This window comes from Heteronotia binoei, chromosome 1 (assembly GCF_032191835.1).
Source record: "Heteronotia binoei isolate CCM8104 ecotype False Entrance Well chromosome 1, APGP_CSIRO_Hbin_v1, whole genome shotgun sequence".
Taxonomy (NCBI): Eukaryota; Metazoa; Chordata; class Lepidosauria; order Squamata; family Gekkonidae; genus Heteronotia; species Heteronotia binoei.
In genome coordinates, this window is record NC_083223.1 from 233,522,540 (window position 1) to 233,545,894 (window position 23,355).

Consider the following 23,355-nt stretch of genomic DNA (forward strand, 5'->3'; position numbering starts at 1 on the left):
AGATATTGTAGTGGTACTACTCTGCAGAACACGGAAAGCAACAACAGTACTTTAAGTACTCCAAATGAAGTTAAAGAATGCCGCCACAAAGTAACTGTACAATTAAAATTTCTCAATATCCAAAACCCTGTTCCCTCAGTACAATCTCCACACAATGAGTGTGCTTCGTTAGAAATGTACCAATAACTGCATGTGCATGGAAGGCAATGGAGCATGCACATGGTGAGAAAAAACAGAACATGAGTAATAGGCTCGGAGGGAACCAACTCCACACAAACACACAGTTCACATAGGAAAGGGGATTAATTAATACCTGCAGTCCTAATCAAACACCTGCAGCTTTTTTTTTGGCTTAAATTTTATTGGCACTTTGAATTTGAATCCCTACAGACAACACCCAACCCACACAACTCAGATCTTCCAAAAAATAATTTTGTTGTGTCTACCTAAACTGGGGCGGGGTGGTGGTATTTAAACCTCACTGTGAACAGTCACAAGATAATTTTCTTTCCATTCACATTATGTTGAGCAAGGTGGTAACAGAATTTCAGTAGCTTAAAAGATGAAACTTTTTTCCTTCACTTTAAAATGCACATGAAATATCTACAGAGACGGACACAAAGGGGTTTTCTAAGCAGTATTTGCCTAGAAACAATTTTTGTTGTTGTAAAAGTGTGAACAATTTTTGCCTGACAAAAATAAAATAAAATAAAGTCAGATAGCCCTAGCTTTATTTTAAAGCAAATACTGCAGGCTACATTTGGTAAGCAAGCAAGAGCTGTCACTTGGTATTTCTAAAAATAGCAGGGCTAGCACCGTGCCTTACGTTCACAGCTCATCCAGTTACAATTTTTTCCTTCGCTTTTAAAGCAAGTGTCTCCATATGACAGCTGTAAAAGTCCCCCTATTATATCTTCCAAAAAAGTGTTGCAGTTTCAATTGCAGCTGCTGCACTAAACGAAATATTTACACCTATCCTGAATCCTATCCCCCCCCTAGAGTTAAGAAGAGTAAACTGTATTTTGAAGCACAGAGTGAGTGCAAGGGAGGGGGAAAAGTGTTCCCAGCACACATCTGAACACCCTTACAAACTCACCACTTCTGGCATCCATCTTGCAAAGGCTCCTGCAAGCACGGATTTTACACAGCTGACTAGCAAGCCTTTCCACTTCCTGCTAGGGCACTCACAGGTCATCTGATAGATGCAACTGCCTGCTGTCTCACCAGTGCACAAATCAGAAAAGCCCCGACCAATACAAAATATTTTGAGCAATCATTGTCCAATGACAGCTACTCCACCAAATTCATTCCTTGGAACGGAGAACATGTATTCACAGCTATATCTTACATGCTATATCTGGGTTTTCGAAAAACAAAACAAAACAAAAAACTGAAGAATATCAATGACAGTTCAAGATTCATTTGGAAGAAGTGTACTTGGAGTAGATCTAAAATTGAAGGCACAGCACCTATGTGCTTCTCCTTGTGTAACTAAAGGATTGGTGTTTTACAGAAGATAATATTTTGCTTAGAAATGCATTATCAGCATTGTTTTTGGATTACTGAATTGCTGGTATACATTATAACAGGGAATCCCTCAAGGAAAAGAAAGGATGTTCTGCGTTTAAAAGACAAACAAACAGAAACCAGTATCTCCAGAGAATGCGCCATGTTCTATTTGTAGGTGAATACATTTGAAAGGTTTATCAACTTTTCCCCTTCTTTTTAAAAAACTGAACATTTAGAGAAACCAAAATTCAAGATGTCTGAGGAAAACTATGATCGTTTTATCCAGGTTTGTGTTGTTGCTGTGTTTTTTTAAACAGCAAGACACCACAACAAACTGCAAAAAGAAAGAGTGAGGAATATATAGCACAAGTGTTGGACCAATGAGGGCTTGCAGGAAGCTTCTAATTTTTCTGCATAACCTTCTCCCTGCACTATATCCTCCATCTCTCCTCTCTTTACTTTTTCTCTCTCCTTCCTAATAGGGTTCCCATTCCCCCAAAGGGGGCAGGGCTAATGAGGGTGTAGCTTCCCCCACTTTTGCACCTCCAATCTGCCAGCACAGAGCTGGCTGGCAGTGGGAGCTCCACCTCCAAAGAGCTCCATCACACCCAACATGGTAACATCACCTAGAGGTGATGTCAACACACTAGGGATGCTCTATCATTCTGGGAAAAACCTTCTGATGACCATAGTGTTTTTCCCAAATGACAGAGCGTCCCCCCAACAAAAACAACGTCACTTTCAGGTGATGTCACTGCACTGTGCATGCTTTGCATGTGTGAAAAAAACTCCTACTTAAAGGACAAAAATCCCCTGCCGGCAGACAGGTAAGACCTGGCAACCCTACTTCCTAACAACCCCCTATCTTTATCTGCCCCCAAGTCTTCAGTCTTCCCTTGCTCCCTCCCTATCTTCCTTCCCCACTCACCTTTTTCTGCTCTCCCACTATCTCCTTTCTCGTCTTTTTTAAAAATCCCCTTCCCTAAAAAACAAGGTTTGGAGCACTCAGCAATATTGCTATGGTTGCCTAGCAACATGCAAGGCCACCAATATCTCTGTGAGCACTGAACCAACCAACCTGGGACTACCACAGCCACCACTGTAAGTACACTGAAATAGCAAGATGTAGTGTGACATGCACTGCAGTCAGATGTGGGGCTAGGATCAAATACTGACTCTGCTCTGAAGTTCACTGGGTAACCCTGAACTACAGTCGCTATCTCTGAACCTGAACTTCCTCATGGGGTTGCAGCTCTTCAAAAGGATGAAGTGAAATGACATGGTATGCTGCCATGCGCTCCTCGGAGGAAACATGAAACACAAGAGTAATCAGCCCAAAGTACTCTCCTTTTTCTAGCCACTCCACCCAGCAGAGACTGAAAAGCACAGATTTCTTTCCATATATTTATTCAGAGGTTCAGTTGATGGTGTTCACAAACCAACCACAGTAAAAATGAAACTATAATTTTGTGTTATATCTGAACAGAGCTATGGAGCAAGTTTGTTAAATTATTTTAGTTGTGTTACCCACACAGTGCAGCAAACTAGCAATTTATTCCACAACTAGAAGCCCTAGATTTAGTGATCAGGTAACTTTTGTTTATAACATATACATTCTATATTTAGAACTTGCAAATGTTTAACACACAGCAAAAACAAAGGGGTTTTTAATGAAAAAAAAGATTTTGAAGGTTAACACAATAGCATGCTGGAACAGATCAACAGCCTGATCTAGTCCAGCAGGTGTGGTGAAAAGACTGAAGGAGTGCAGACTGAAAAGGAAGAAAAGAGTGCTGTGTGCTATATGCTAGAAACAAATATAGTCTGCAACTAAGATGATACAAATTTTGCAACCAGCATAAGTCATGCAATATTTCCAAACTTTTTTTCCCTCATAATTTATGCAACAGAATCTATCAGGAAGAAAGACAAGGAGAGAAACAGAATATTACAGACCCAGTGAACACCAAACTCAGGCCACACACATCCTTCCAGGCTTCTGAGATTTTATGAGGTAGAGCTATATGCTTTCAAAGACTTTCCTCAAATGCAAACAGCAAAAAAAAAAAAAAAAAAACAGAGGGAAGAAAATTCCAATTCAGAAAAGGGAGGAAATAACAAAAAAGGTTGGGGGGGGGGGAGAAAATACTATGTACCAAGTTATCATTGTCAATTAAAAAGATAAGATTATAATCCAAAATATTTAATCAAACAATAAATAAATATTAAAAACTGCACCTTTTTATATGCATAGTTTTGGGTTTTTTTCAACCTTGGTTACCTACCCTTCAAAGACTTTCCTCACAGCAATTAGTTAGAAATTCCTCTGTGGTTATTTCACTAGATTCTACAGCTAATTCTAAATTCTGTGCTTGCAAAATCCATAAAACACTGGGTATAAAAACTGAGAATTTATAAGTTTATAAAAACAACAGCATGTGAGACTGTGCCACTTTCAGCCACAGAACTGTCCTGTTTGCTTCCATATAGCTTCCAAGAATTCCTCTAACTCAGGGGTCCCCAACATTTCTGAGCCTGTAGGCACCTTTTGAATCCTGAAACAAGATGGTGGGCTCAACCACAAAATGGCTGCCACAGGAGGTGGAGCATCCCTCTCTCAGAAAAACTCCAAGTGGAGGAAAGAAGAGGAGAAATTTCATAATCACACTAGGAAAGAGCAGTAAGATTAAAAACCAACGCTGTGGCGGCAACTGCCACCAAGGCAACATTATTTGAATCTGCACAGGACTCCCACCCACTTTCTGAAAACACCTGGAAAACACCAGGTAAAGTGTTGGCTGGCACCATGCAACTCAGGTGCACCATACTGGGGACTCCACCCATTTTAAGTGTAAAGGCTAGACATTTTTAAGGTGTAAAATCCAAAAGTTACAGAACACCAAATTAAGTGCTGTCTAGCAGATGGTGCACAGATGGTAATATCTGGGGCTTTAAAGGTCACTACACAAAACTGAGCTTGAGATAATCTGAGAGATCTCAGCATTACTTTGACACCTAAAGAGTATCTTCACACAGCTCTGGGTACTGCACAGAAAACCTATATTTGCTCTTGGGTGACACAACATTATGCATCAGCAGTTTCTGAGGCTTAACTAACAAGTGTATCTGTGTGCGCATGCATTCTTCACACTACAAGAATTGCCAATAAACTTATGCATGTTTTTGTCAGTAACCAGAACTGGCGGTTATTTAAAGCCATACCATTCACTATGTTGTGAACAGTGCTCCAGTCTAGAGGTATTATTTCAGTTATAGTCTCAAGCAGAATTACAGCTGCATTGAAGAAAATTCAGCAAGTCAGTGTATTGCAAGCGCTCTCAGTATGGCTCCCATGACAGACCACAATTCACAGTAGTATAAATTCAAACCTAGTCTACACTGCAAGGTGAAAAGCACTCTCCCTGCACCCTCTCCTAGCTGTAACTCAAATGTGAAATAAGCAAGTTAGCATTTATCAGTGGACATGGCAGACTGAAAGGGTTCCCACACACCTCATCCTGGCACTGTCAATGTTTGCAATGTAATTTTGTCTTCTTAGCAGCCACCTGGATTTCATGCATAGCCAACCAAGTGTAAATATGAAGAGCTGCAAACATTATTCTTCGGGGACCGCTCCTTCTTCTAGGTCAGGGGGAAACCAATGAAAGAAGCATGACATGGATGAACTCCCACCTCCACTGCTGCATCCTCCTTTCAGAGTTCCAACAGAGTGTTCTCCCAATTACAGATGCTAAAGAGGTGACAGAAATAGGCATTTCTGATGTCGGCAAATAAAATGGTCTGCCCGCCAAACTAGATGGACTACAGTTCTGGCCCTGCAAAGAAATCCCAATCAACTGCCAGAAAGACCTTTATGTGAAACTTCTTGCATAGCAACACAAAATGTAAAACCTAATGGCTTAATGACGCTCTAGGAAAATGCTAGCCAACTAAATCAAACATCATACAAATCTATTTTCAATAGTCCACAAGCACAGCGGCATGATCCAGAATCACCTCCATATCACATTATAGTCCTCAAAAAAGCAAATTCCCTCAATGTCTAATTCAGACTTCTCCCCATCATCATTAACCTTTAGGATCAATCAACTCAAATGTATTTAGGTCAGTATACATACACACACCTACACACACCCATCAAAAACAAAGAAATCTGTAACATCAAGTTACAGAAGCCCTCCTAGTCAACTTGCTTTCACCAACACCTTCCATATCAGTCGGTTAGGGTTAGGGTTAGGGTCTACTTTGGAGACATGTCACTAGGGACAGAGGGTGTATGACTGACTCATTGTTCAGGACACTCAATAAGAAGAAAAAGAGTGGTAGGATAATAAAATAAATTGCAATTGGTGCTTATTAATACGAGATGAAAACATTTTGAAGAACTTTTTAAATACTTCTTATTAAACAACATTAAGAGCAAAAAGCAAAAAAGTATCTTCTCTACCATGCTAGGGTTGCCAAGTCCAACTCAGGAAATATCTGGGGACTTTGGAGGTGGAGCCAGCAGCAAGGTTATAAGAAGCACGACTGAACTCTGAAGGAAGTTCTGGCCATTACATTTAAAGGGACCACACTCCTTTTAAATGTCTTCCTTTCTCTGGAAATAATTAATGTAGCATGGGGCACCTTATTTGGGGGCTCACAGAATTGGACCCCCTACTTCAATCTTTGTGAGACTTGGGGGTGTTTTGAGGAGAGGCACTGGATGCTATACTGAAAATATGATACCTCTACCTCAAAAAACAGCCCCCTCTGGAGCCCCAGATACCCCCAGATCAATTCTCTATAATACCCTGTGGGGACCAGTCGACATTCAACCCCCCACACACAACACACTTTCTGATAACCTTGAAGCAGAAGGAGGGCCTCCAAACCAGGGGATCCCCTGCCCCCAACTGCAGACTGGCAACTTTATACTCCCATTTTATTACCACTGCGTACTCCATCAGGGCTTAGTTTCAAGGAACGAAATTCCTAGCCATCAGTTTCCTATGTCAGCCTTGCAAGGGAAAAGGGTTCCAGGACAGAAAAGTCCTGCTGCCAGTGGAACACATGTTCACATTAAACATACTGTATGACACAGGAACAGCCATTGTGCAATTCTGATTGGCAGCAGCTTTCCAGCAACACTTGCTTACAAAACTAGAAGTCTTGCTGATTAAACCTGAGTTCTTCCAACTCTATGATTCTATGAACGCATGTGCTCTACTGCTGAGTTATGCTGAGCTGTCAGCTACTACAGTTTGGCAAGGCCATATTACAGCTGCAGATTGCTACCCATTCTCACCTAAGAAAGAAATTTCTGCATGCACACAACAGGTAATGCACATGTGCACACGTAACATTTTCTGACAGAAGAATAGGAAGCTATTGTTGCTACAAGACTATGGACTTTGGTCTTGCAGCTGTCCTGTTTACTTAAGCTAGACAGTTCTCCTGAAGGATAAGTCAGAGTGCTGGCTCCTCATAAAAATACAAATGGACTTGGAAGTATAGCATATCTTCTCCAGAGGGATGCATGCTTACACAACACCTATTCAGACGTTATCATCTCTTCACTGGCATCACAAGGAGCAGAGATTTTATATAAGCTCCTTCCTTCTCCTGATACTGCAGCATTGTTGACTGAGGTTAATAGGTTCAGGTCAACAAAGATTTACCTGCACCAGTTGAGACTGGAAACTGCAGCTACAGAGATTAATTCCCTCCAACTTTTTTTTTAAGATGGGAAAAAATCCTGAGTAGTTAAGTTTGATTCTGACAGCCATTTTGCACATACTGCTAGTGAGTAAATCCTCTTAATCCTCACAAGGCTCTCTTGTGAGAAAGTGTAGAGAAGGACTGCACCCTTTGTTTTTGTATTAGGGTTTCCTAGGGTTGCCAAGTCCAATTCAAGAAATATCTGGGGACTTTGGGGGTGGAGCCAGAAGGGTGTGACAAGCATAACTGAACTTCAAGGGAGTTCTGGCCATCACATTTAAAGGGACCACACATCTTTTAAATCCCTTCCCTCCATAGGAAATAATGAAGGATATGGGCACTTCTTTTGGGGCTCATAGAATTGGACCCCCTGGTCCAATCTTTTTGAAACATGGGGGGTATTTTGGGGAGAGGTACTGGATGCTATGCTGCAAATCTGGTGCCTCTACCTCAAAAAACACCCTCCCCAGAGCCCCAGATACCCGCGGATCAATTATTTCCTATGAGAATAAGTCTCCATAGGGAATAATAGAGTTCCCTCCCCTCCCCCCGCTTTCTCTCTCTCACTCCCACACACACTTAACTGTCTCTGGTGCAAGTGGGCAGCCGTGTTGGTCTGAAGCAGTAGAACAAAGCAGGAGTCTCTGGTGCCTCCACAACCAGGTCTGGAAAGTACAGGGGCTACGCTGCTCTTTTACACACACACTCACTTGTCCGAAACGAAAGCAAAACAGAGGGGCTGCACTCTGATGAGGTCTGCTGTTGCTAACCCTTCCCCACGAAGTACTTCCTGCTCCAATTTTAAAACCAGGCCTGTTTGCAGGTCCTGCCCCAGATCTAGAGGTACATGGTGGCTGTGGGGAGGGGCTTTCCCCGCCGGCCAGCTGGCTGGGGGGAAGCCTGTAAAACTGGGGAATCCCCCGCTGGGACCTGGGGATTGGGAAGCCTAGGGTTGGCACACTAATCCGTTTGTGGACTTTGTCCTTTCTTTCCATGGTACATCTGAGGAAGCTATGTTACTCTAGAATCAAGCTACTTGTTTATTTCTTTGGCAAGGACTTGGTCACCTTCCTTTCTTTCCCCTACTAGTATGACATGGGTCATTACACAAAATGGTAGGCAGAAGCCAGGCAGAAGCAATTTCCCCAAGTAGAGCCAAGTCATAGTCAGATGGCAGCTGGTAAAATTTAGCACTAAACCAGAAGAGTGGGAAGCAGCACTGTTGTACAAAAGAAAGAAAGAAAGGAAAGCAAGACAGGTGTATGGGATTTTATGCAAACAATTCCACGGCAACCTCTCATTCAGGTTTTGCCACTCATAGAGACCCTAATCCTACTTCTTCCCAGCACTACAACAAGCCCCTGTCCTGAGTTGTCCAAAATAATTCTTATTGACTGAGACCAGGTCTTCATTCTTCACCAAAAAGGGACGATTTGTCACCTTCATATTTTAGTCTCTTCCTTCTATTTTCCCAGCCCCTTCTGTTGCACAGATGTATGGCACATTTGTGAACTGGAAGCATTTCAAGAGGTGGAGGGAAAAGAACTGAGGCAAATTCCAACATGACGTTACCTACATAAGCTTCTCCTGTTTTGAAACACACGATTGTGAACTTTGGACTCCCAATCAGCCTGGCAGGGATTCCCCACCATTACATGCCCAACCCCTTTAAGAAGGGCCGGATGATTAAAACTTGGAACAAGACCGTTTTGTTCAGCTGGTACAATCCGAAGCTTAAATATGCAGTAAAGATTTAATTTCTTACACACACACACACACACACCTTTTTTTTTGCAACAGAGATTAAGAAGAATAAGTAGATGAAGGGAAAAAGGTTGGTGATTTTGCTCAAGCTATTTATTTGTCCTAGCTGTTTTAGATCAGGAGTGCCTGTTACTGTTAAGGCTAGCCATAAACACATTTTGTAAATCAAGGACAGCCCAAGTAACAAGCATAAAGACGACAACCTAAAAATAGGTTTGAGGACTGAGGAAGGGACAGAAGCTTGTAGAAATAAGGGTGATCTGTATTTCTGGTCTTTGCCTATGTTTCTGTGTTTGCCAAGGTTCTAGAATGACTGCATTGCATCCAGTAGTAGAAGACCATTTGTTTGACAATAATATTGCATTAACCATTAGCAGTCCTTCAAGACAGAGAAAGCCAGCCCTCTTTTCAGAGGCAGCACATCAGCTAAATGGAGGCTGGCCTGACATTTGTACAGGCAGGGCATGCCAAAGGCAAGCTGCTATGTGCTGTCAGGTGGCAGGATTTAATCCACTAAGCCATTTGCAGTCTCAGACACGCTACCCCCCTCCTACCACAGACTCTTCTATATTTAAAATGTAAGACATTCTGCAACACTGATCTTCAAATGATTTCCACACACACTTTTCCCCCCATGAACAACCTCTAGGATTTATGCCACTACAACATGCACAATGTAAGCCTCTTTTGTAGAGAACAACCACAGCATCCTTAAAAGCTTAAAAGAACAACATTAAAACAGCAAATACCCTTATCCTTCCAATTGCTTGGCTGATTGTCCATCTCTCTTCAAAGAAGGATCTGCCCCTCCAGCTGGGATTATCAATTATGCATACCAATAGAAAGGCTGCTGTTGGAGAAATAAGGCGCTGGAGAGATGAAACATCAGGCTTTCTCCAGCAGAGGTCTGCAGTCTCTCGCCTACTGCACAACTGCAGCAGAACTTAAGTCACCTGACCGTCTTCTGGGTGTGGAGCAGACTGACGCAGTGCAATCTGTAACTAGGCTACCAATACTCCCGGCGCTAATGCCTCAATTCAATCTGCTTATTGTGGCAACTGTTTGCTTGTTACTGGTACCAATGCTGTGGGGGGGGGGAGGGGTGGTGGCGGGGAGAAGACAGACAAGACTGACACTGCAATTCGGGGGACGTATACACACACAGACGCAAAGCTTTCCCATACTTCCTGCAGCCAAATGCTATGGAAGCAGAGCAAAAAAATCGTATGAAAAGCTTGCTCAGAACAAATACCTAGTGCAGTTGAAAATAGCTTAATACAATTTGGAAGATCAAAGATTAAAGCTGGCAAATAAGAGTTTTATGCAATGGATTTCAAGCATTTAGTGGACTTCATGTATATATATTCTCTCTGTATACCAACTCTATCAGGTATTGTAAATAGCCCTGTGTTTGAGACAGAACAGGAGAAGGGGTTAAGCTAATTTATCCATGGACATCTGAGGATTTAAATGGCTGATGCAATGCTTGAACTCAGCATCTCCCAGCCCACTCTTAGTATATAATTTATTAAAACCATTTATATCTCACCTTTCCCTGTGGTTCTTGATGCTCAGCCTATGTTTCAATGTTTAGCAGCCTATAGCAGCCTTCAGCCTTATGAAAAGCTATACCTGCATCAATGGAGTACTCACTTCAAGCAGCTTTGGGTCCCCTCACCATCAGGGTGGTTTTGTTTTCAGGCTTGACACACAAAGACAGCTTGCTTGTTAAATTGCATCTTTCATTCGTTTTGGCTAATTCATAGGTGTTTTACTGAGTACTGATTTTAGAGGAGGGAAGCTGAATCAGCTGTTGCTCTAGATCGCTATGCAAACTGAAAGCAGAGTCCAGTTAAACATGGCTGGGAGCCAAAGAGCTACTTCACTTCACGCAAGGGGCTTGTGCTAGTTCAATGGAATCTCTGGCTTTTTTCTTTGGGCGGGGGGGAGGGGGGAACTAGTCCACATGCCATAAGAAACTGCTTCTGAAACTCCTCTTGAGAGCCTGCCAAAGTGGCCCAGAAACATACCCATGGCTAGAATTATTTGCAGCAGCCCTTCAAACACAAATTGTGGTTCATCCCCCCCAAAACCCACCCACCCAAAACCTTTTCTGCTTTTTAAAAAATCAGTAATTATTTGCAGTAGCTCTTAAAATATGAATTATAGCTCTTCCCCCGTCACATCTGTGAGGTGGTGCAGGACCTTCTGTGAGGTGGTGGCCACATCTGTGAGAAAGTGGTGCTGGAGGCTGAGAAATAATTACTTTTTAAAAAAGTTTTCTACGAGTGGATTTTGTGGGGCATGGCTGTAAATTAAGAGAGCAGAGCCCCAAGATGCTGCAGTGTAGCTATGGGCCAGCCCAAAAAGCAAGTCTTGGAGAAAAAATATCTGAAACTCCATTAGGCTGCATGGTTGTTTATATGCTTATGGCTGGGCTCTTTGAAAAAGTTTTGCTATAAAAACCTAAGTTGGATGAAGGATCTATGTACTCAAAAGCTGGGAGCACTTTGATAACTGTATTCCTTATCAATACAGCATTACAGCCAGGGCTTCAGCTTTACAGTAAGGAAACGTAATCATGTATTCAGCCACTAACAAAAGTAAAAAATGGAGAGTATGCAAAAAATAATATAAGCTCACTTGAATGTTACATTACAGCTGGTGAGAGAGCAGCTGCTGTTTTCCTAGTTAATCTTTCCCAGTTGGCATGTCCCATGTGTTACACTGCAGACTGGTATCTCATGAAAGGTGCCTTGACTCTTGAAAACTTATATCATCCCAGGTGCTCCTGGACCTTGAATCTAGCTCTTCTACCGCAGACCAACCTGCCTACCCTGTGGAACTACAGAATGTTGCCTGAAGTGAAGCACTGCTCTTTTTCTAATACTCAAAACTGTAACAACAGGAATAGGATTGTACTAATCTGAAAAACTGTACAGTTTCATTCTTTCTCCTCTCATATAACATTGTTTACCAGAGGTTTACTAAATTGATCTTTATTGTGCTCTTTTATGGTTTTGTAATCTGCCTTGAGTCCTTCTGAGAAGGGGGATGACAAAGTAAATAAATATTATCTTGTTTAGCTGAATCACATGATTACTATGTGTGCGTGAAATGCTGTCAAATTGCAGCCGACCCCAGCAAATGGCCTTCAAGGCAAGTGAGAAGCAGAGGTGGTCTGCCATCCCTCCATCTGTAGAGTCTTCCTTGGTGGTCTCCCTTCCAAATACCGATCCTGTTTAGCTTTCGAGATCTGATGAGATGGGGCTATATGCCGCCTTCCATGTAGAAAAGAGAAACATTCTAAGTTCTGCTTTTGTGCTATTTTTGTTAAGTCAAAGATGTTGTCTTCCAAAGTCTCAAAATCAACTATTCTAGACAAGCTACTCACACAAGAAAGAATACTGATTATCCATGCTAAGGTTCAAATCACATACAATATGTGAAATTTCAAATATCTTTAAAATAGAGGACTTTGCACACTATCTAAATATACAGATAGGTATTTAATAATGCTTGAGGTTTTGAGAAAGGCACCCAAAAGCTGAATACTTGATAGTACAAAAGTTGTACTTTTACAAGCCTGAAGTATATGTAAATGACTTTTCAATTTATGAACACTAGGTGGCACCAAACCCTCTCTTTATTGGGATTCTGCTGCTTGAGAGGTCTTATGCCAGGACAAGCAGCCTACAACTCAACACAGAAACAAATATAGCTCATTTTAAAAGAAACTGAGATCTTTAAGGATTAGATGAAGTGTGAAGGGAATAGCAGGCAAAGATTTGGAGGAGGGAAACACTAAAGAGCTTCCAAGAGATGCTTTAGAAAAAGAAAACATTAAAGGTAGACAGTTTTCAGTGATTCAATAGTGTCATGCAACAGAGCTTGACAATACCATTTTTGATCAATGAATAAAAGTACTTAAGAATTGGGATGGCCCCCACAAATGATTTCCTGATCAGTCCTGAGATGTATTGTTGGCCTTCCTTGCCTTGCCCTGATTTTCTTTGATGTTTCTCTTGATTGTGTGTAAGTTCCTGTTTTTACAAACTTTTAAAGCCTACTCCATATCCCAGTAAATTTCCAATTTTTCCCCCCTGTGGGGTGATCTTTATATAGAATGTATTAAATAAACTTTCTTTAAATAAAAAAAAATTGTACCCTACTCTTAAAAAAAATCACCAAGAAACATCATTCCAACTTTAACAATTAAAAAGAATAATCAACCAGTGCAAAAAGCTTTGAATTCTGTGGAATAAACAAAGGACATGAATAAAATAACCGAAGAATTTTCAGCACCTTTTTAAGAAGCAGATTGAGGGCATTTCAGGAGGGAAGGAATTGAACAGCTACAGAGAAACAATTAACCGCCTCTTAAGAATTAGCTTGGAGTACTTATTTTCCACGAAAGCTATTCAATACCAGCAAATCTCTATATATTGAACAGTGACTAACTACCGGGTAGAAAATGCAAGCAACACTTCACACCAGTTGTCAGACAACCCTGAACAATGACTACTGGATTAGGGTGTGGCAGAAGGAGCAGTAGCAGTGAATCAACAGAAGGGGGCACAAGCACATTCTTTCATCTGCGGTTGACTGAGCATGGATCTCAACCTGCACCTGTGTGAGCATGGATACAGAATGCATTAAATAAACAGTACTGAAAGAATACAAACAGTGGCAGCAAAAGCCCCTAGTATTTAGGCACAGAGCTGCTATGCCCCTACAGAGGTAAATGTTTCCCTGTAGCCTTGTTGCATTTCTCATCACTCATGTATCTCCTCCAGTGATTCCCACCCCCAACACATGTACACCAACTCTACCAATTCTGCCAAATTTTAATAGAATCATTAAAACTACCATGCAAATTTTGATCATGGAGTCAAGGTTCCCATGGAACAAAACAAGCCACCTTTGTAAAGCAGCCCTCCTACAGCATGTATTAATGCTTTTCTTTCTAGAGCCTACTTACCACTGCTTTAAAATATTAATTAAGCAGGGTATAAATTATACATTGGGACTGAAACAAATGTGACTGGCTAACATTTCCCATGCAGAAAAGAAAAATAACTGACTGTGTCTCTTTAGAGCAATTTCTACTTGAAAGCACCAATCCTCTTCGTCACACCTTTCCCCCACAAAGGTTAGAAAGCCAATTATGCAATATAGAAAAAGCTAAATCAGAGGTGTCGAACTTATTTGTTATGACAGCCAAATCTGACATAAATGTTACTTTGTCAGGCTGGCCATGTGTCCCATAAAATGTAACATGAGGTACTGGAGAGATATAAACTTTATAAAGATGAATGACAATAGCAGGTGTAATTGGATTAGGTGAGATATACGGAAGGGTAGTAAGCATGGAGATACCAGCTGGTAGGGAGATAGGAAAGATTTCAGTTTGATACAGGAGGAATTATTCCAGGAGGATGCAAAGAATAAATGGATATAAGCCTGAACAAGTGAGCAGTGACTCACAAAAGCACATATCCTTCCACAAATCTTGTTAGTCTTTAAGCTGCTATTGGAGTCTTTCTACTGTTATTAGAAACCACAACATTCAAAAACCAGTCAGGGAACATTTTAACCTTGCAGGGCATTCAGTTGCTGCCCTAAGAGTTCTCTTACAAAAGAATTTCAAAAAAAGATTAGAGAAACTACTGAATTGCAACTGATAATGAAGCTTAAGACAATGCATCCTCCTGGATTGAACAGAGACCAAGGTTTTGTCTCTTATTACTAATGCCAGCTATTGTCATTTGGCATTAGAAATCAGATATAAGAACAGATGGACTCACATTCTAGCTGTATCTGAAGACCTACGGTAAGTAGAGACTCATAAAAGCTCATGCCCTGTCACAAATGTTTGTTAGTCATTAAGGGGCTACTGGATTCTTGCTCCCTCCCACTAATAAAGAATGCAAACTGTGTTCTTAGGTTTCTCCCTCCTTCCTCCTCCTCCCTGCAAATCTGTTAGAACTGGAAAGGGGGATCTCTCCATGTGCCGTGGGACACTCTCTGGATTTTTCTTTCCACTCCCTGCCCAGGAGCCCTCAGCCAATCAAGGAAAGGGGGGCTTGGCTTTCTTTCTCTCCTCTGTGAAGCAGGGAATGGGAGGGAGTGGGCAAAAGCCAGCTCCAATGCTGGAAACAGGGAGGAACAGGAAGTAGGAAGCAGCAAAGAGGCAACTGCTTGCAGGACTGATTGGAAGCCTACATGGGCTGTATACAGCTCATGGGTTGTAAGTTTGAGACCCCTGGGCTAAATATCAAAGGTAAAGAAAGCATTTGGGCTATAAAGCAGGCCTACAAGTGTTAGAGATTTCTTGACTTGTGCAATTCCTGGTGATATTTATAACAACGGCTACTTTAGATAGATTTCCCCTTTTCCAAAGCTATCAACTGTCAGCCACAATAGCTAATAGAAACCTTTACATTCAGAGGCAGTACAATTAGGGTTGCCAACTCCAGGTTAGGAAATTACTAAATATTTGGCAGGTGCAGCCTGGGGAGGGACCCTCAGCAGAATCCATGCTCCAAAGCAGCCATTTTTCTGCAGGGAGTCTGGAGAATTACCTGATATTACAGCTCCTGGAGGCTGGCATCTCTAAGTACAACTTGGAATACTAATTTCTAGTCTGGAGATCTTCTGGTATTATGACTGAATTCCAGGATGTACTTGGAAGCTGGCATCCCTAGGAACTTTGCAGAATACCAGTTGGTGGGCGACAATGGAGGGGCCATTCCCTTCACAACTGATCTATATTACATATTTTAATATATTGTTTAATATTTGTAAACTGTCTTAAAGACGTTTTAAAAATTGAAAGATGGAATATAAATATCCTAATTAAAAAACCACCTAAATGCCATATTTGTGGTCTTCTCAGAAGCATTTGAGTGGCCTGCTCGTCATGGATCATGAAGTAAAAATTCAATAAGATAAAAACAGCAATGTAAGTATTATCAATAATAACACAAGCCATTAAAAAGCCAAGGGAATAAAAACAGCATAACACAACTGCCAGCTGCACAAAAGAAATATTCATAAAACACTGTCATGTTAGGTAGAAGGAGGCCATAAAAACAGCAAATATAAAGCTCTACATTTTAGAACATGTTGTGAAAGCCCTCATCCTATCTGGTGAGAGTGGATCAGCCTTCACAAAAAGGGATGCGAGGGGGCGGGGGGGGGGTAGAATGTGTGTTTATACACAACAGAGCTGGGTTCTTGGAATACACACACACACACCCTTCCCATGTATCATGACATGCATTTTGCTAGTATGGAATAATCCTCAGCAACTCTAAAGTTTTTTTAAAAAGGGGTAGCAAGCTGTGGAAATCCTCTGCCTGTATGACCTGGGTGCAAGACTAATCATAGCTAACAAGCATCTGTGGCAGATGAATCACAAGACTGACTCAATGCAAATCATTTTCACATAATGTACTGTTGCATTCTGGTGTCCCACTACTAAGTGAAGTAAAGAGGTCTTTTAAAACTGCAGCCAGCTCTGCTCTACAACACAGCATATTTCAGGCCTAAAAAGCCTGTGCAATTATGATTTAAAATAAATGCTTTGCATTTGTCTCCATTTAAGAGGCCTTGCTAGTACAGTATGGATCCTGAGATCCTGCTCCACTAAACCCAGTACAATTTAACAGTATATAGTATAACAGGACAATTTAACAGTATATGTTGCCGTGGGAATTTTAAGGTCAATCTGACAAACAGATGCTGTTTCTTTAAGCTTATTTCCTGCTGTGCTGACAGTATCTTCCTAAATTTTATTAGTGCTGTTTTACTGCTATCCAATGGAAGGCAGAGAAAATTAGGCACACTTATGTGCCGCTGGAACAAGCATTTGTGTTTTAAAACCATTAACACACTGTTGGTTACCAAACTCAAGCAGAGGACAAAAGTAATTTCCATTTTTAAAGTGCACAGGATAAAAAAATATATATTTGGCTTTGTCCTGCATCTTAATTCCAGCTCAGCAGTACATCTCCTTAGGCGGTCTTGTCCAGATACTCCCTTTCTCATTTGTCAATACACCCTGAAACTAGGTCCGGTATATTACACCCTCATGCAGTACTTAACTGCAGCAAAACAGAGCAAGCCTGTCAAACAGAGATAATCAATTTTAAACATATTGCTCCTTTTTAGAGATAATGTTTTTGGGTTTTTCCTATGAAGTCTGATGTTAAATTACTGTGCCTTAATAAGTTAACAAATTAAGGCAGGTTTGAGACTTTAAAACATAGTAAATACACCTCACTGGTGCATTCTCAGAGGGTTGAGGTAAAATCCAGAATACTAAAGCACTTAACACATTAGAAGTGTTATACAGACCAACAGAACAGTTGTGGTAAATGTCAAAGGATTTTCACAAATAGAAAGTTAAGCATGGTTATATGAAAAATAAGGTTTTGTGTCTACTGATATTTAATATACCATCTCTTCACTGAAGTATAAAAAGACACACACAATGAAAAAGGGCATCTTTAAGATGAAAGTTTGTGACACAGTAAGACCCCTTCACACCCAGAAGCAAGACTTGCTTTTTAATCACAGTCACATAGAAACCAGATGTTAAAAGGGTCAACACAATGGGCAGTTCTCAGAGGTAACCCACATCAAGGTTAAAGAATGGCTGCATGTATGCCAGAAGTAGTTTTCCACAGAATTATACATAAATCACAGGAGTTTTCCAACAAAGGCCATAGTGTTTTGCAGTAGAAAGTCACACAACTGGAATGTGGGGAACAATTAATCCAGCAGAAGAACAAGATCCTGCCCAGAACCATCAGCAGGAGAGAGACCTCACACTGCTCACACAAGCTGTTTCTGTTGCAGGTTATAAGAACAAGGCTGTTTCCAAAGGGTTAGTTTTGTTTTCTCAACTGAATCTGGAAAACATTGTGCTGTTGCTTTTCCAAATTCACTTGGAATCAGCTCTTCATATTCGCTATCTAAGCAGACAGCCACAAACAAGAAGATGGAAGTGCAGCAGAAGCATCAGAAGTAACTTTGTCCTCTCCTCTTTACTTCAGCGGGTTTTGTTGGCCAAGTACCAAGAAGATCAGGATGGTCCTGGTCTCCTAGACCCTGGCTAGACCAGTTTAATTCCTGTGACATGGAGATTGTTCACATGGCTCTCTCAATGTACATGGTGCTTTACTAACTAAATAAGCAAAACCACAGGTCCTTGCCCCAAAGGGCTTGCAAGATATGTTCAGATGGGAAGGGGGCAGCAAGGGAAGGGGACCAATATATGCAAATTTAGTTTATAGCCCAATTAAAACCTAAGCTAAGTAAGGACCCAAGTGTGAGCCAAAGTATTTATTGAAAAGATGGGAACTGAAGAAAATGAAAAGATGGAATTCCCACAGGTGCTCTGGGAAGAAACACGACACACAAGGCACAGCATAGCAGAAAGGAACAAAGTTCTTTTAAGAAGTCTTTGAGCAGCTTAGGATGGCAGAGCTGAAGCGGCAGAGATGAGGGCAGATGAAGGAAGGGGCACTCAAGGCCATGGAGAAGTTAATTTTCTAAAGACCAACAGCTTACATTGGCTACAGATGGGAATGGTAAACCCCCAGATGGGTATCGCTTGATTTGAATGAGAAGAGGCAAGTGACTCTGATAACAGAGTACTGAACAGCATGCAACTGACAAGTCAAGAATGCTATGAAAAACTATAACAAGAACTTTGGATTTCTTTACTTTTTGGGCAATCTGCCTTAATTCTACATTGAGTAGTTTTTCATGTTACACAGTTAGTTCACTCTGGCTAGCCCCACTCTGATAACCAGCCAGAAGCCATCAATACATACACTGTTCTCAGACCGGGTTACTACGTTTCTTTGTGACATTGCGCATGAGTACATACACAGTACCAGAAGATGACAGAGGATCAGCAGCAGCAATGTAATAGCAATGATCATGGGAGGGGAAGGGTAGGGGGAAGCTGACAGATCAGTCAGAGAAACTCAGTGGAGCTGATGTGGTCATACAATGTTCATTTGGAAGAGATCATGTCTCCGTAAGTCTGCCAAATCTTATTCACAGCCAAAATTCCTTCCATACAAACTCATACACTTCCTTGTAGGCTCCTAGGAACTCTCTTTATCACACTTCCACAACAAAGGACGTTATCCTCAAAATGTTCATAAAAGGCCTGTTCATTCTCCCATGAGGAAACATATAGGCTACAATCCAACACAGGCACAGGAAACTAAGAGCAGCCCTGCTGGAACCAACCAGAGAGACATCTAGAGTCCTACATTCCATTTCCTACAGTGACTAGATTGATGTTCCTGGGAAGCTCAGAAGTATGGCATGATGGCAATAACATCCCTCATAAGATGTTTATCCTCCAGAAACAGATAATCAGGCCATTCTTGCTTTGAACAAAAAGGTTCTATTTCACCATCATAACTAATAAACACAGACTAGTAAATCTAACCATGAATCTGTCTAACCCACCTAGGCCAGTAGCCGTCACATCACCTAGTGGCATAAGCTGATTGTGCATTCTAAAACTAAGAGACTGGTGAGGGATTTCCTCATCCACTTTGCTCGCGTCATCCATTAACCTATGTTTTTCTCCAAATGAAATGTCTTCATATGCTTTTGCCTTTTCCATATATGGAAGATTGCCCAACCTTGATCATCTGCACTTCCTGCACCATTCAGACTTTACAGCATTCTTTTTAACACAAGGCAACCTGAATCATACACAGCATTCCAAATCTAGCTGCACAGTTCCTGGACATTGCATTTGCAATCAGTTTCCTAATAATTCCTAAGATGGAATGTGCCTTTTCACTACTGCTGCATATAGAACTGATACTTCTGCTGAACTATTCACCATAAATTGAAGAAATCAAACATCTAATTCTGTGTTGGACTGTGGCCCCTTTAGAAAATATAACAAAAGGCAAAGGGGTATAACCACTGCTCTGGCCTCAAAGGCTAACTCTGTTTCTGATTCCAAGGCTTCTACAAAAAGGCCACCTGGTGATCATTTTGAAGCAAGCAATTTCACATCCTTCTATGTTCAAAGTAAAGCTTCATCTCAAGCAATTTATAATGGGATGGCAGACAAAAGAGAAAATTAAAAATGGCCACTTTTTGAGCTAAAGAAGGCACAGAGAGTTTCAGCTGAACTCAGTGAGATGCTTTTTAAGACACAAACCATGGCATGCTGAAGGAAAATTGGATTAGTGAAATGCAAAGGAAGTGAAAGCAGATTACCTGAAGGTTTATTCAGCTGTGATGAAAATATAGGGGGAGATTTCTCCTTTTCTTTAACAGAAGCAACTCCTCTCTCAGCTTCCTTTCCTACTCTGACTACCTTTCTATCTACAGGCAGAGGAGAAATGTCAGCTGCTGACAAAGACTCCTTAATTCCTTCAGACACTTCTCCCTCCAGTTTTTCAAAGGGTTTTTTCAAAACAAACCCTTGCTCTTCCATTTTGACATGTATGTCCTTTAAAGACAAGTCCTGGGCTACCTCTTGGCAAGGAGATGACCTTGACTCAGTTTTCATGGCATCACTGATTTCTCTACTTCCATTTTCCTTTAATGCATCTTTTTGGGTTGTTCCCACCACTGTCTTAGTAGCTTGGTAAGAGAGAACAGGGAAGTCATCACTCTCTGGAGAGGACTCTGCAGATGGCACACCTTGGTCTCCCATTTTGGGTTCCTTAGAAATGAGGAAATTGTCTGAATAAATATCAAGTTCTTCCATTTGTAGCTGGGGAGTCTTTTCCTTCTTAGTCAAATCTGCCGCCTCCACTTCCAGAGACCAGGCTGTAGGGACATTTTTGGAAGATTCCAGTTGAGGCTGGAAAGACTCCAAGTAGGGCTTGCTAAGGGAAGATGGCAAATCCTCACATTTCTCCACATGACCTTCCTCTGTAACAATCTTGGCAATAGTTTCAAGTGGTTTCTCTTTCACAACTTCCCTCTTTTTCTGAGCAAGATCAAGTTCTGGCTGACTACTGAAGAAGTTGCTTTTTCCAGATGGTGGTGACGGCTTCTCAAGATGCTCAGAATATTCAGGCACAGGTTGTGAAACACATTCTGTCAACGCAGTCTTAGCATAATCTATAAAGGCTGGAGAAGCAGATTCATTAGAGACTTTTGTTTCTTTAACTAAGTCACATGCAATGGATATATACGAAGTCTCCAAGTCCTCTAGAGCACCACCATTCTTATAGTCAGATTCCTTAGCAGCAGTTTCAACCTTGGTTACCTGTGCTGGGGTTGCTGATACATTCATTGCCTCCTGATAGGAAGGAGGTTTCTCAGACTTCTGCATTACATTCTCATAGTCATCAGCAGCAGGGGTAAAAGTCTCCACTGGGGAGCCTTCAAGAGGTGCAGCAGAACTAGTCATCCCTACGGTGCCTGCATTCAGTGGTGCCTCCATAACAATATCTGGTAAGACTGGGGAGGGAGTTGCTTCAGACCCTTCTTCAAAAGAGGGGCAGAGCTGTACAGCAACATTCAAAGGTTCTTTCAAGGACTCAGAGGTTTGGACCAAATCAATCTTTGTTTCATAAGCAAGTTTGGGGCTGACTGAATCATGCAATTCACTTTCATATGCTTCTTGCACTAAATCTGGAGTGAGGCCTTCAGCCACAGAGGCAGCATCAACAGGCATCTTCAACAGACTCTCCACTTTATCAGATTCAACTGTCTGGCTCTGACTGCTTGCTGACTCAGCACAGGTGGTGCTAGGCTCCGTGCCAAAATGGGCCTTCATTTCTGCTATCTTTTTCTCATCTGTTTTATTTTGAGAAGCTTGTTCCTCTCCTAGAGACTTGGCTACTTTGCCCTCAACAGTCACACCTGACTCAAAGTTGGCACAAGTAATATAAGCTTGCGGAGATTCTTTTCTAGCTTCAGGAGTACTTGGGAAAGAAATGTCTTCATTGCTGCTTTCACTGTCTTTTTCAAAGTCCTGAAACTTTGTCTTACCCACATCATATTTATCTATGCCACTGTCTAATTTGCCATCTACCTGATCCCTAGTTACATCTTTCAAACTACTGTTTTCATTACTAGCCCATGTTGGCTGAAAAGGCTTGAAATCCACATATTCTTCCCTTCTGGAGTGGTTGTCTACAAAAGCCACTTTTTCAGCAGCAGCATCAATATCATACTTCCTATCCTCAAGAGATCCATCTGTATCTTTCTTGGCAAATAACTCAACAGGCGAGTCTGGGGAAGAATCCTGCTGGTATGCTGAGAATTTGCTTGTGTCTGACCATCCTTTACTATCCACTGATTCCTTAGTCTGAGATAAAGAGAATGGTTCTGACTCTGTGTATGGAGGCACCACTCCTAAACGTTTGACTTCTGGAACACTGCTTGCTTCATCATCGTCTGCAAGGAATGGATTTCGTACATTTTTGGTAGTTGTTTTAAATGCCTCTGTTTCAGTATGACTGTAATTGCCTTTTGCTGACAGTCCATCGGATAGTGCATACTCTTTGAAAGGATTGGCTGAGAGAGGAGAGAGGGAGGGAAGAGAAGCAGTAGCATCAAGAGGCACAGCAGCAAAATCTTCATGGCCATCTGAGCGCACACGACCAGGTTGCTCTTGCGAGTCCATACCTTTGTCTGTGGCCGTGGACAGAAAGGAAAGTTAGCAAGAGTAGTGCAAGTGTTCTGAGAGTTAAGTTTTAACGACAGGTTCCAAAACAATAGCAAGTTCAACCCTTAGCACTAGAAAGATAGCAGCAAAAGCATACATTAAGTTAGCAAGAAAATGTGAATGAAGCAGCAAGTTTTGCACAATCCAATAATGTTAGGGGGAAAGTCAAACCAGTGCCACGTTTTACAAAACAAGCATGAAATGCTGGATCTCAAAGCACATACAACAGACATTTTGCTGATGATCTCTTAACCATGCTTAAGAGGTTGGGGAAGGGCACTTGTCTAATACTCTTCTTACTCCCTTGTTCTCTGACATGAATTTTCTGCCCAACTTTAGCTTTGATTTAATGTTACAGATGCATTATCACCATCCATGCTTAACTATAAGTTCCTCCTAAACCAGCACTTACAATCCACCTTCAAAACTTGGTTGCAATAAGAATCTTGTTTACCACTAGCCATAGATGGCGCCAGAGCACACACAATAAAAAGTCATGTTTAAGGCAGGAAGGGGGTAGGATTTCATGCCAGGAAGAGAGGAAAGCCACAGTCCAATCTCTTTCCCATGGTTAAGAGATGAGCATTATTATATCTGTACTGATCAATATCAGACAGGTAAAAACATCTAAAAGTAATTACTATTATGATGTAAAGCATCAACACTAAGACAGCATTAAT

The 23,355-nt window shown here is 41.4% G+C and overlaps 1 protein-coding gene across 3 annotated transcripts in view; it reads right to left on the reverse strand.

Moving 5' to 3' along the window:
- Positions 1-23,355, reverse strand: part of RTN4 (reticulon 4) — a 39,970-nt gene that overhangs the window by 16,197 nt on the left and 418 nt on the right. The window contains exon 2 of one of the 3 annotated variants that reach the window (XM_060249282.1): positions 20,266-22,641. In XM_060249282.1, the coding sequence (XP_060105265.1) occupies positions 20,266-22,641 (2,376 nt within the window). Of the gene's footprint in view, positions 1-1,096; positions 1,129-9,746; positions 9,975-20,265; positions 22,642-23,355 lie in introns of those variants that run through there. The other 2 variants (XM_060249266.1, XM_060249274.1) reach the window with 2 other exon arrangements.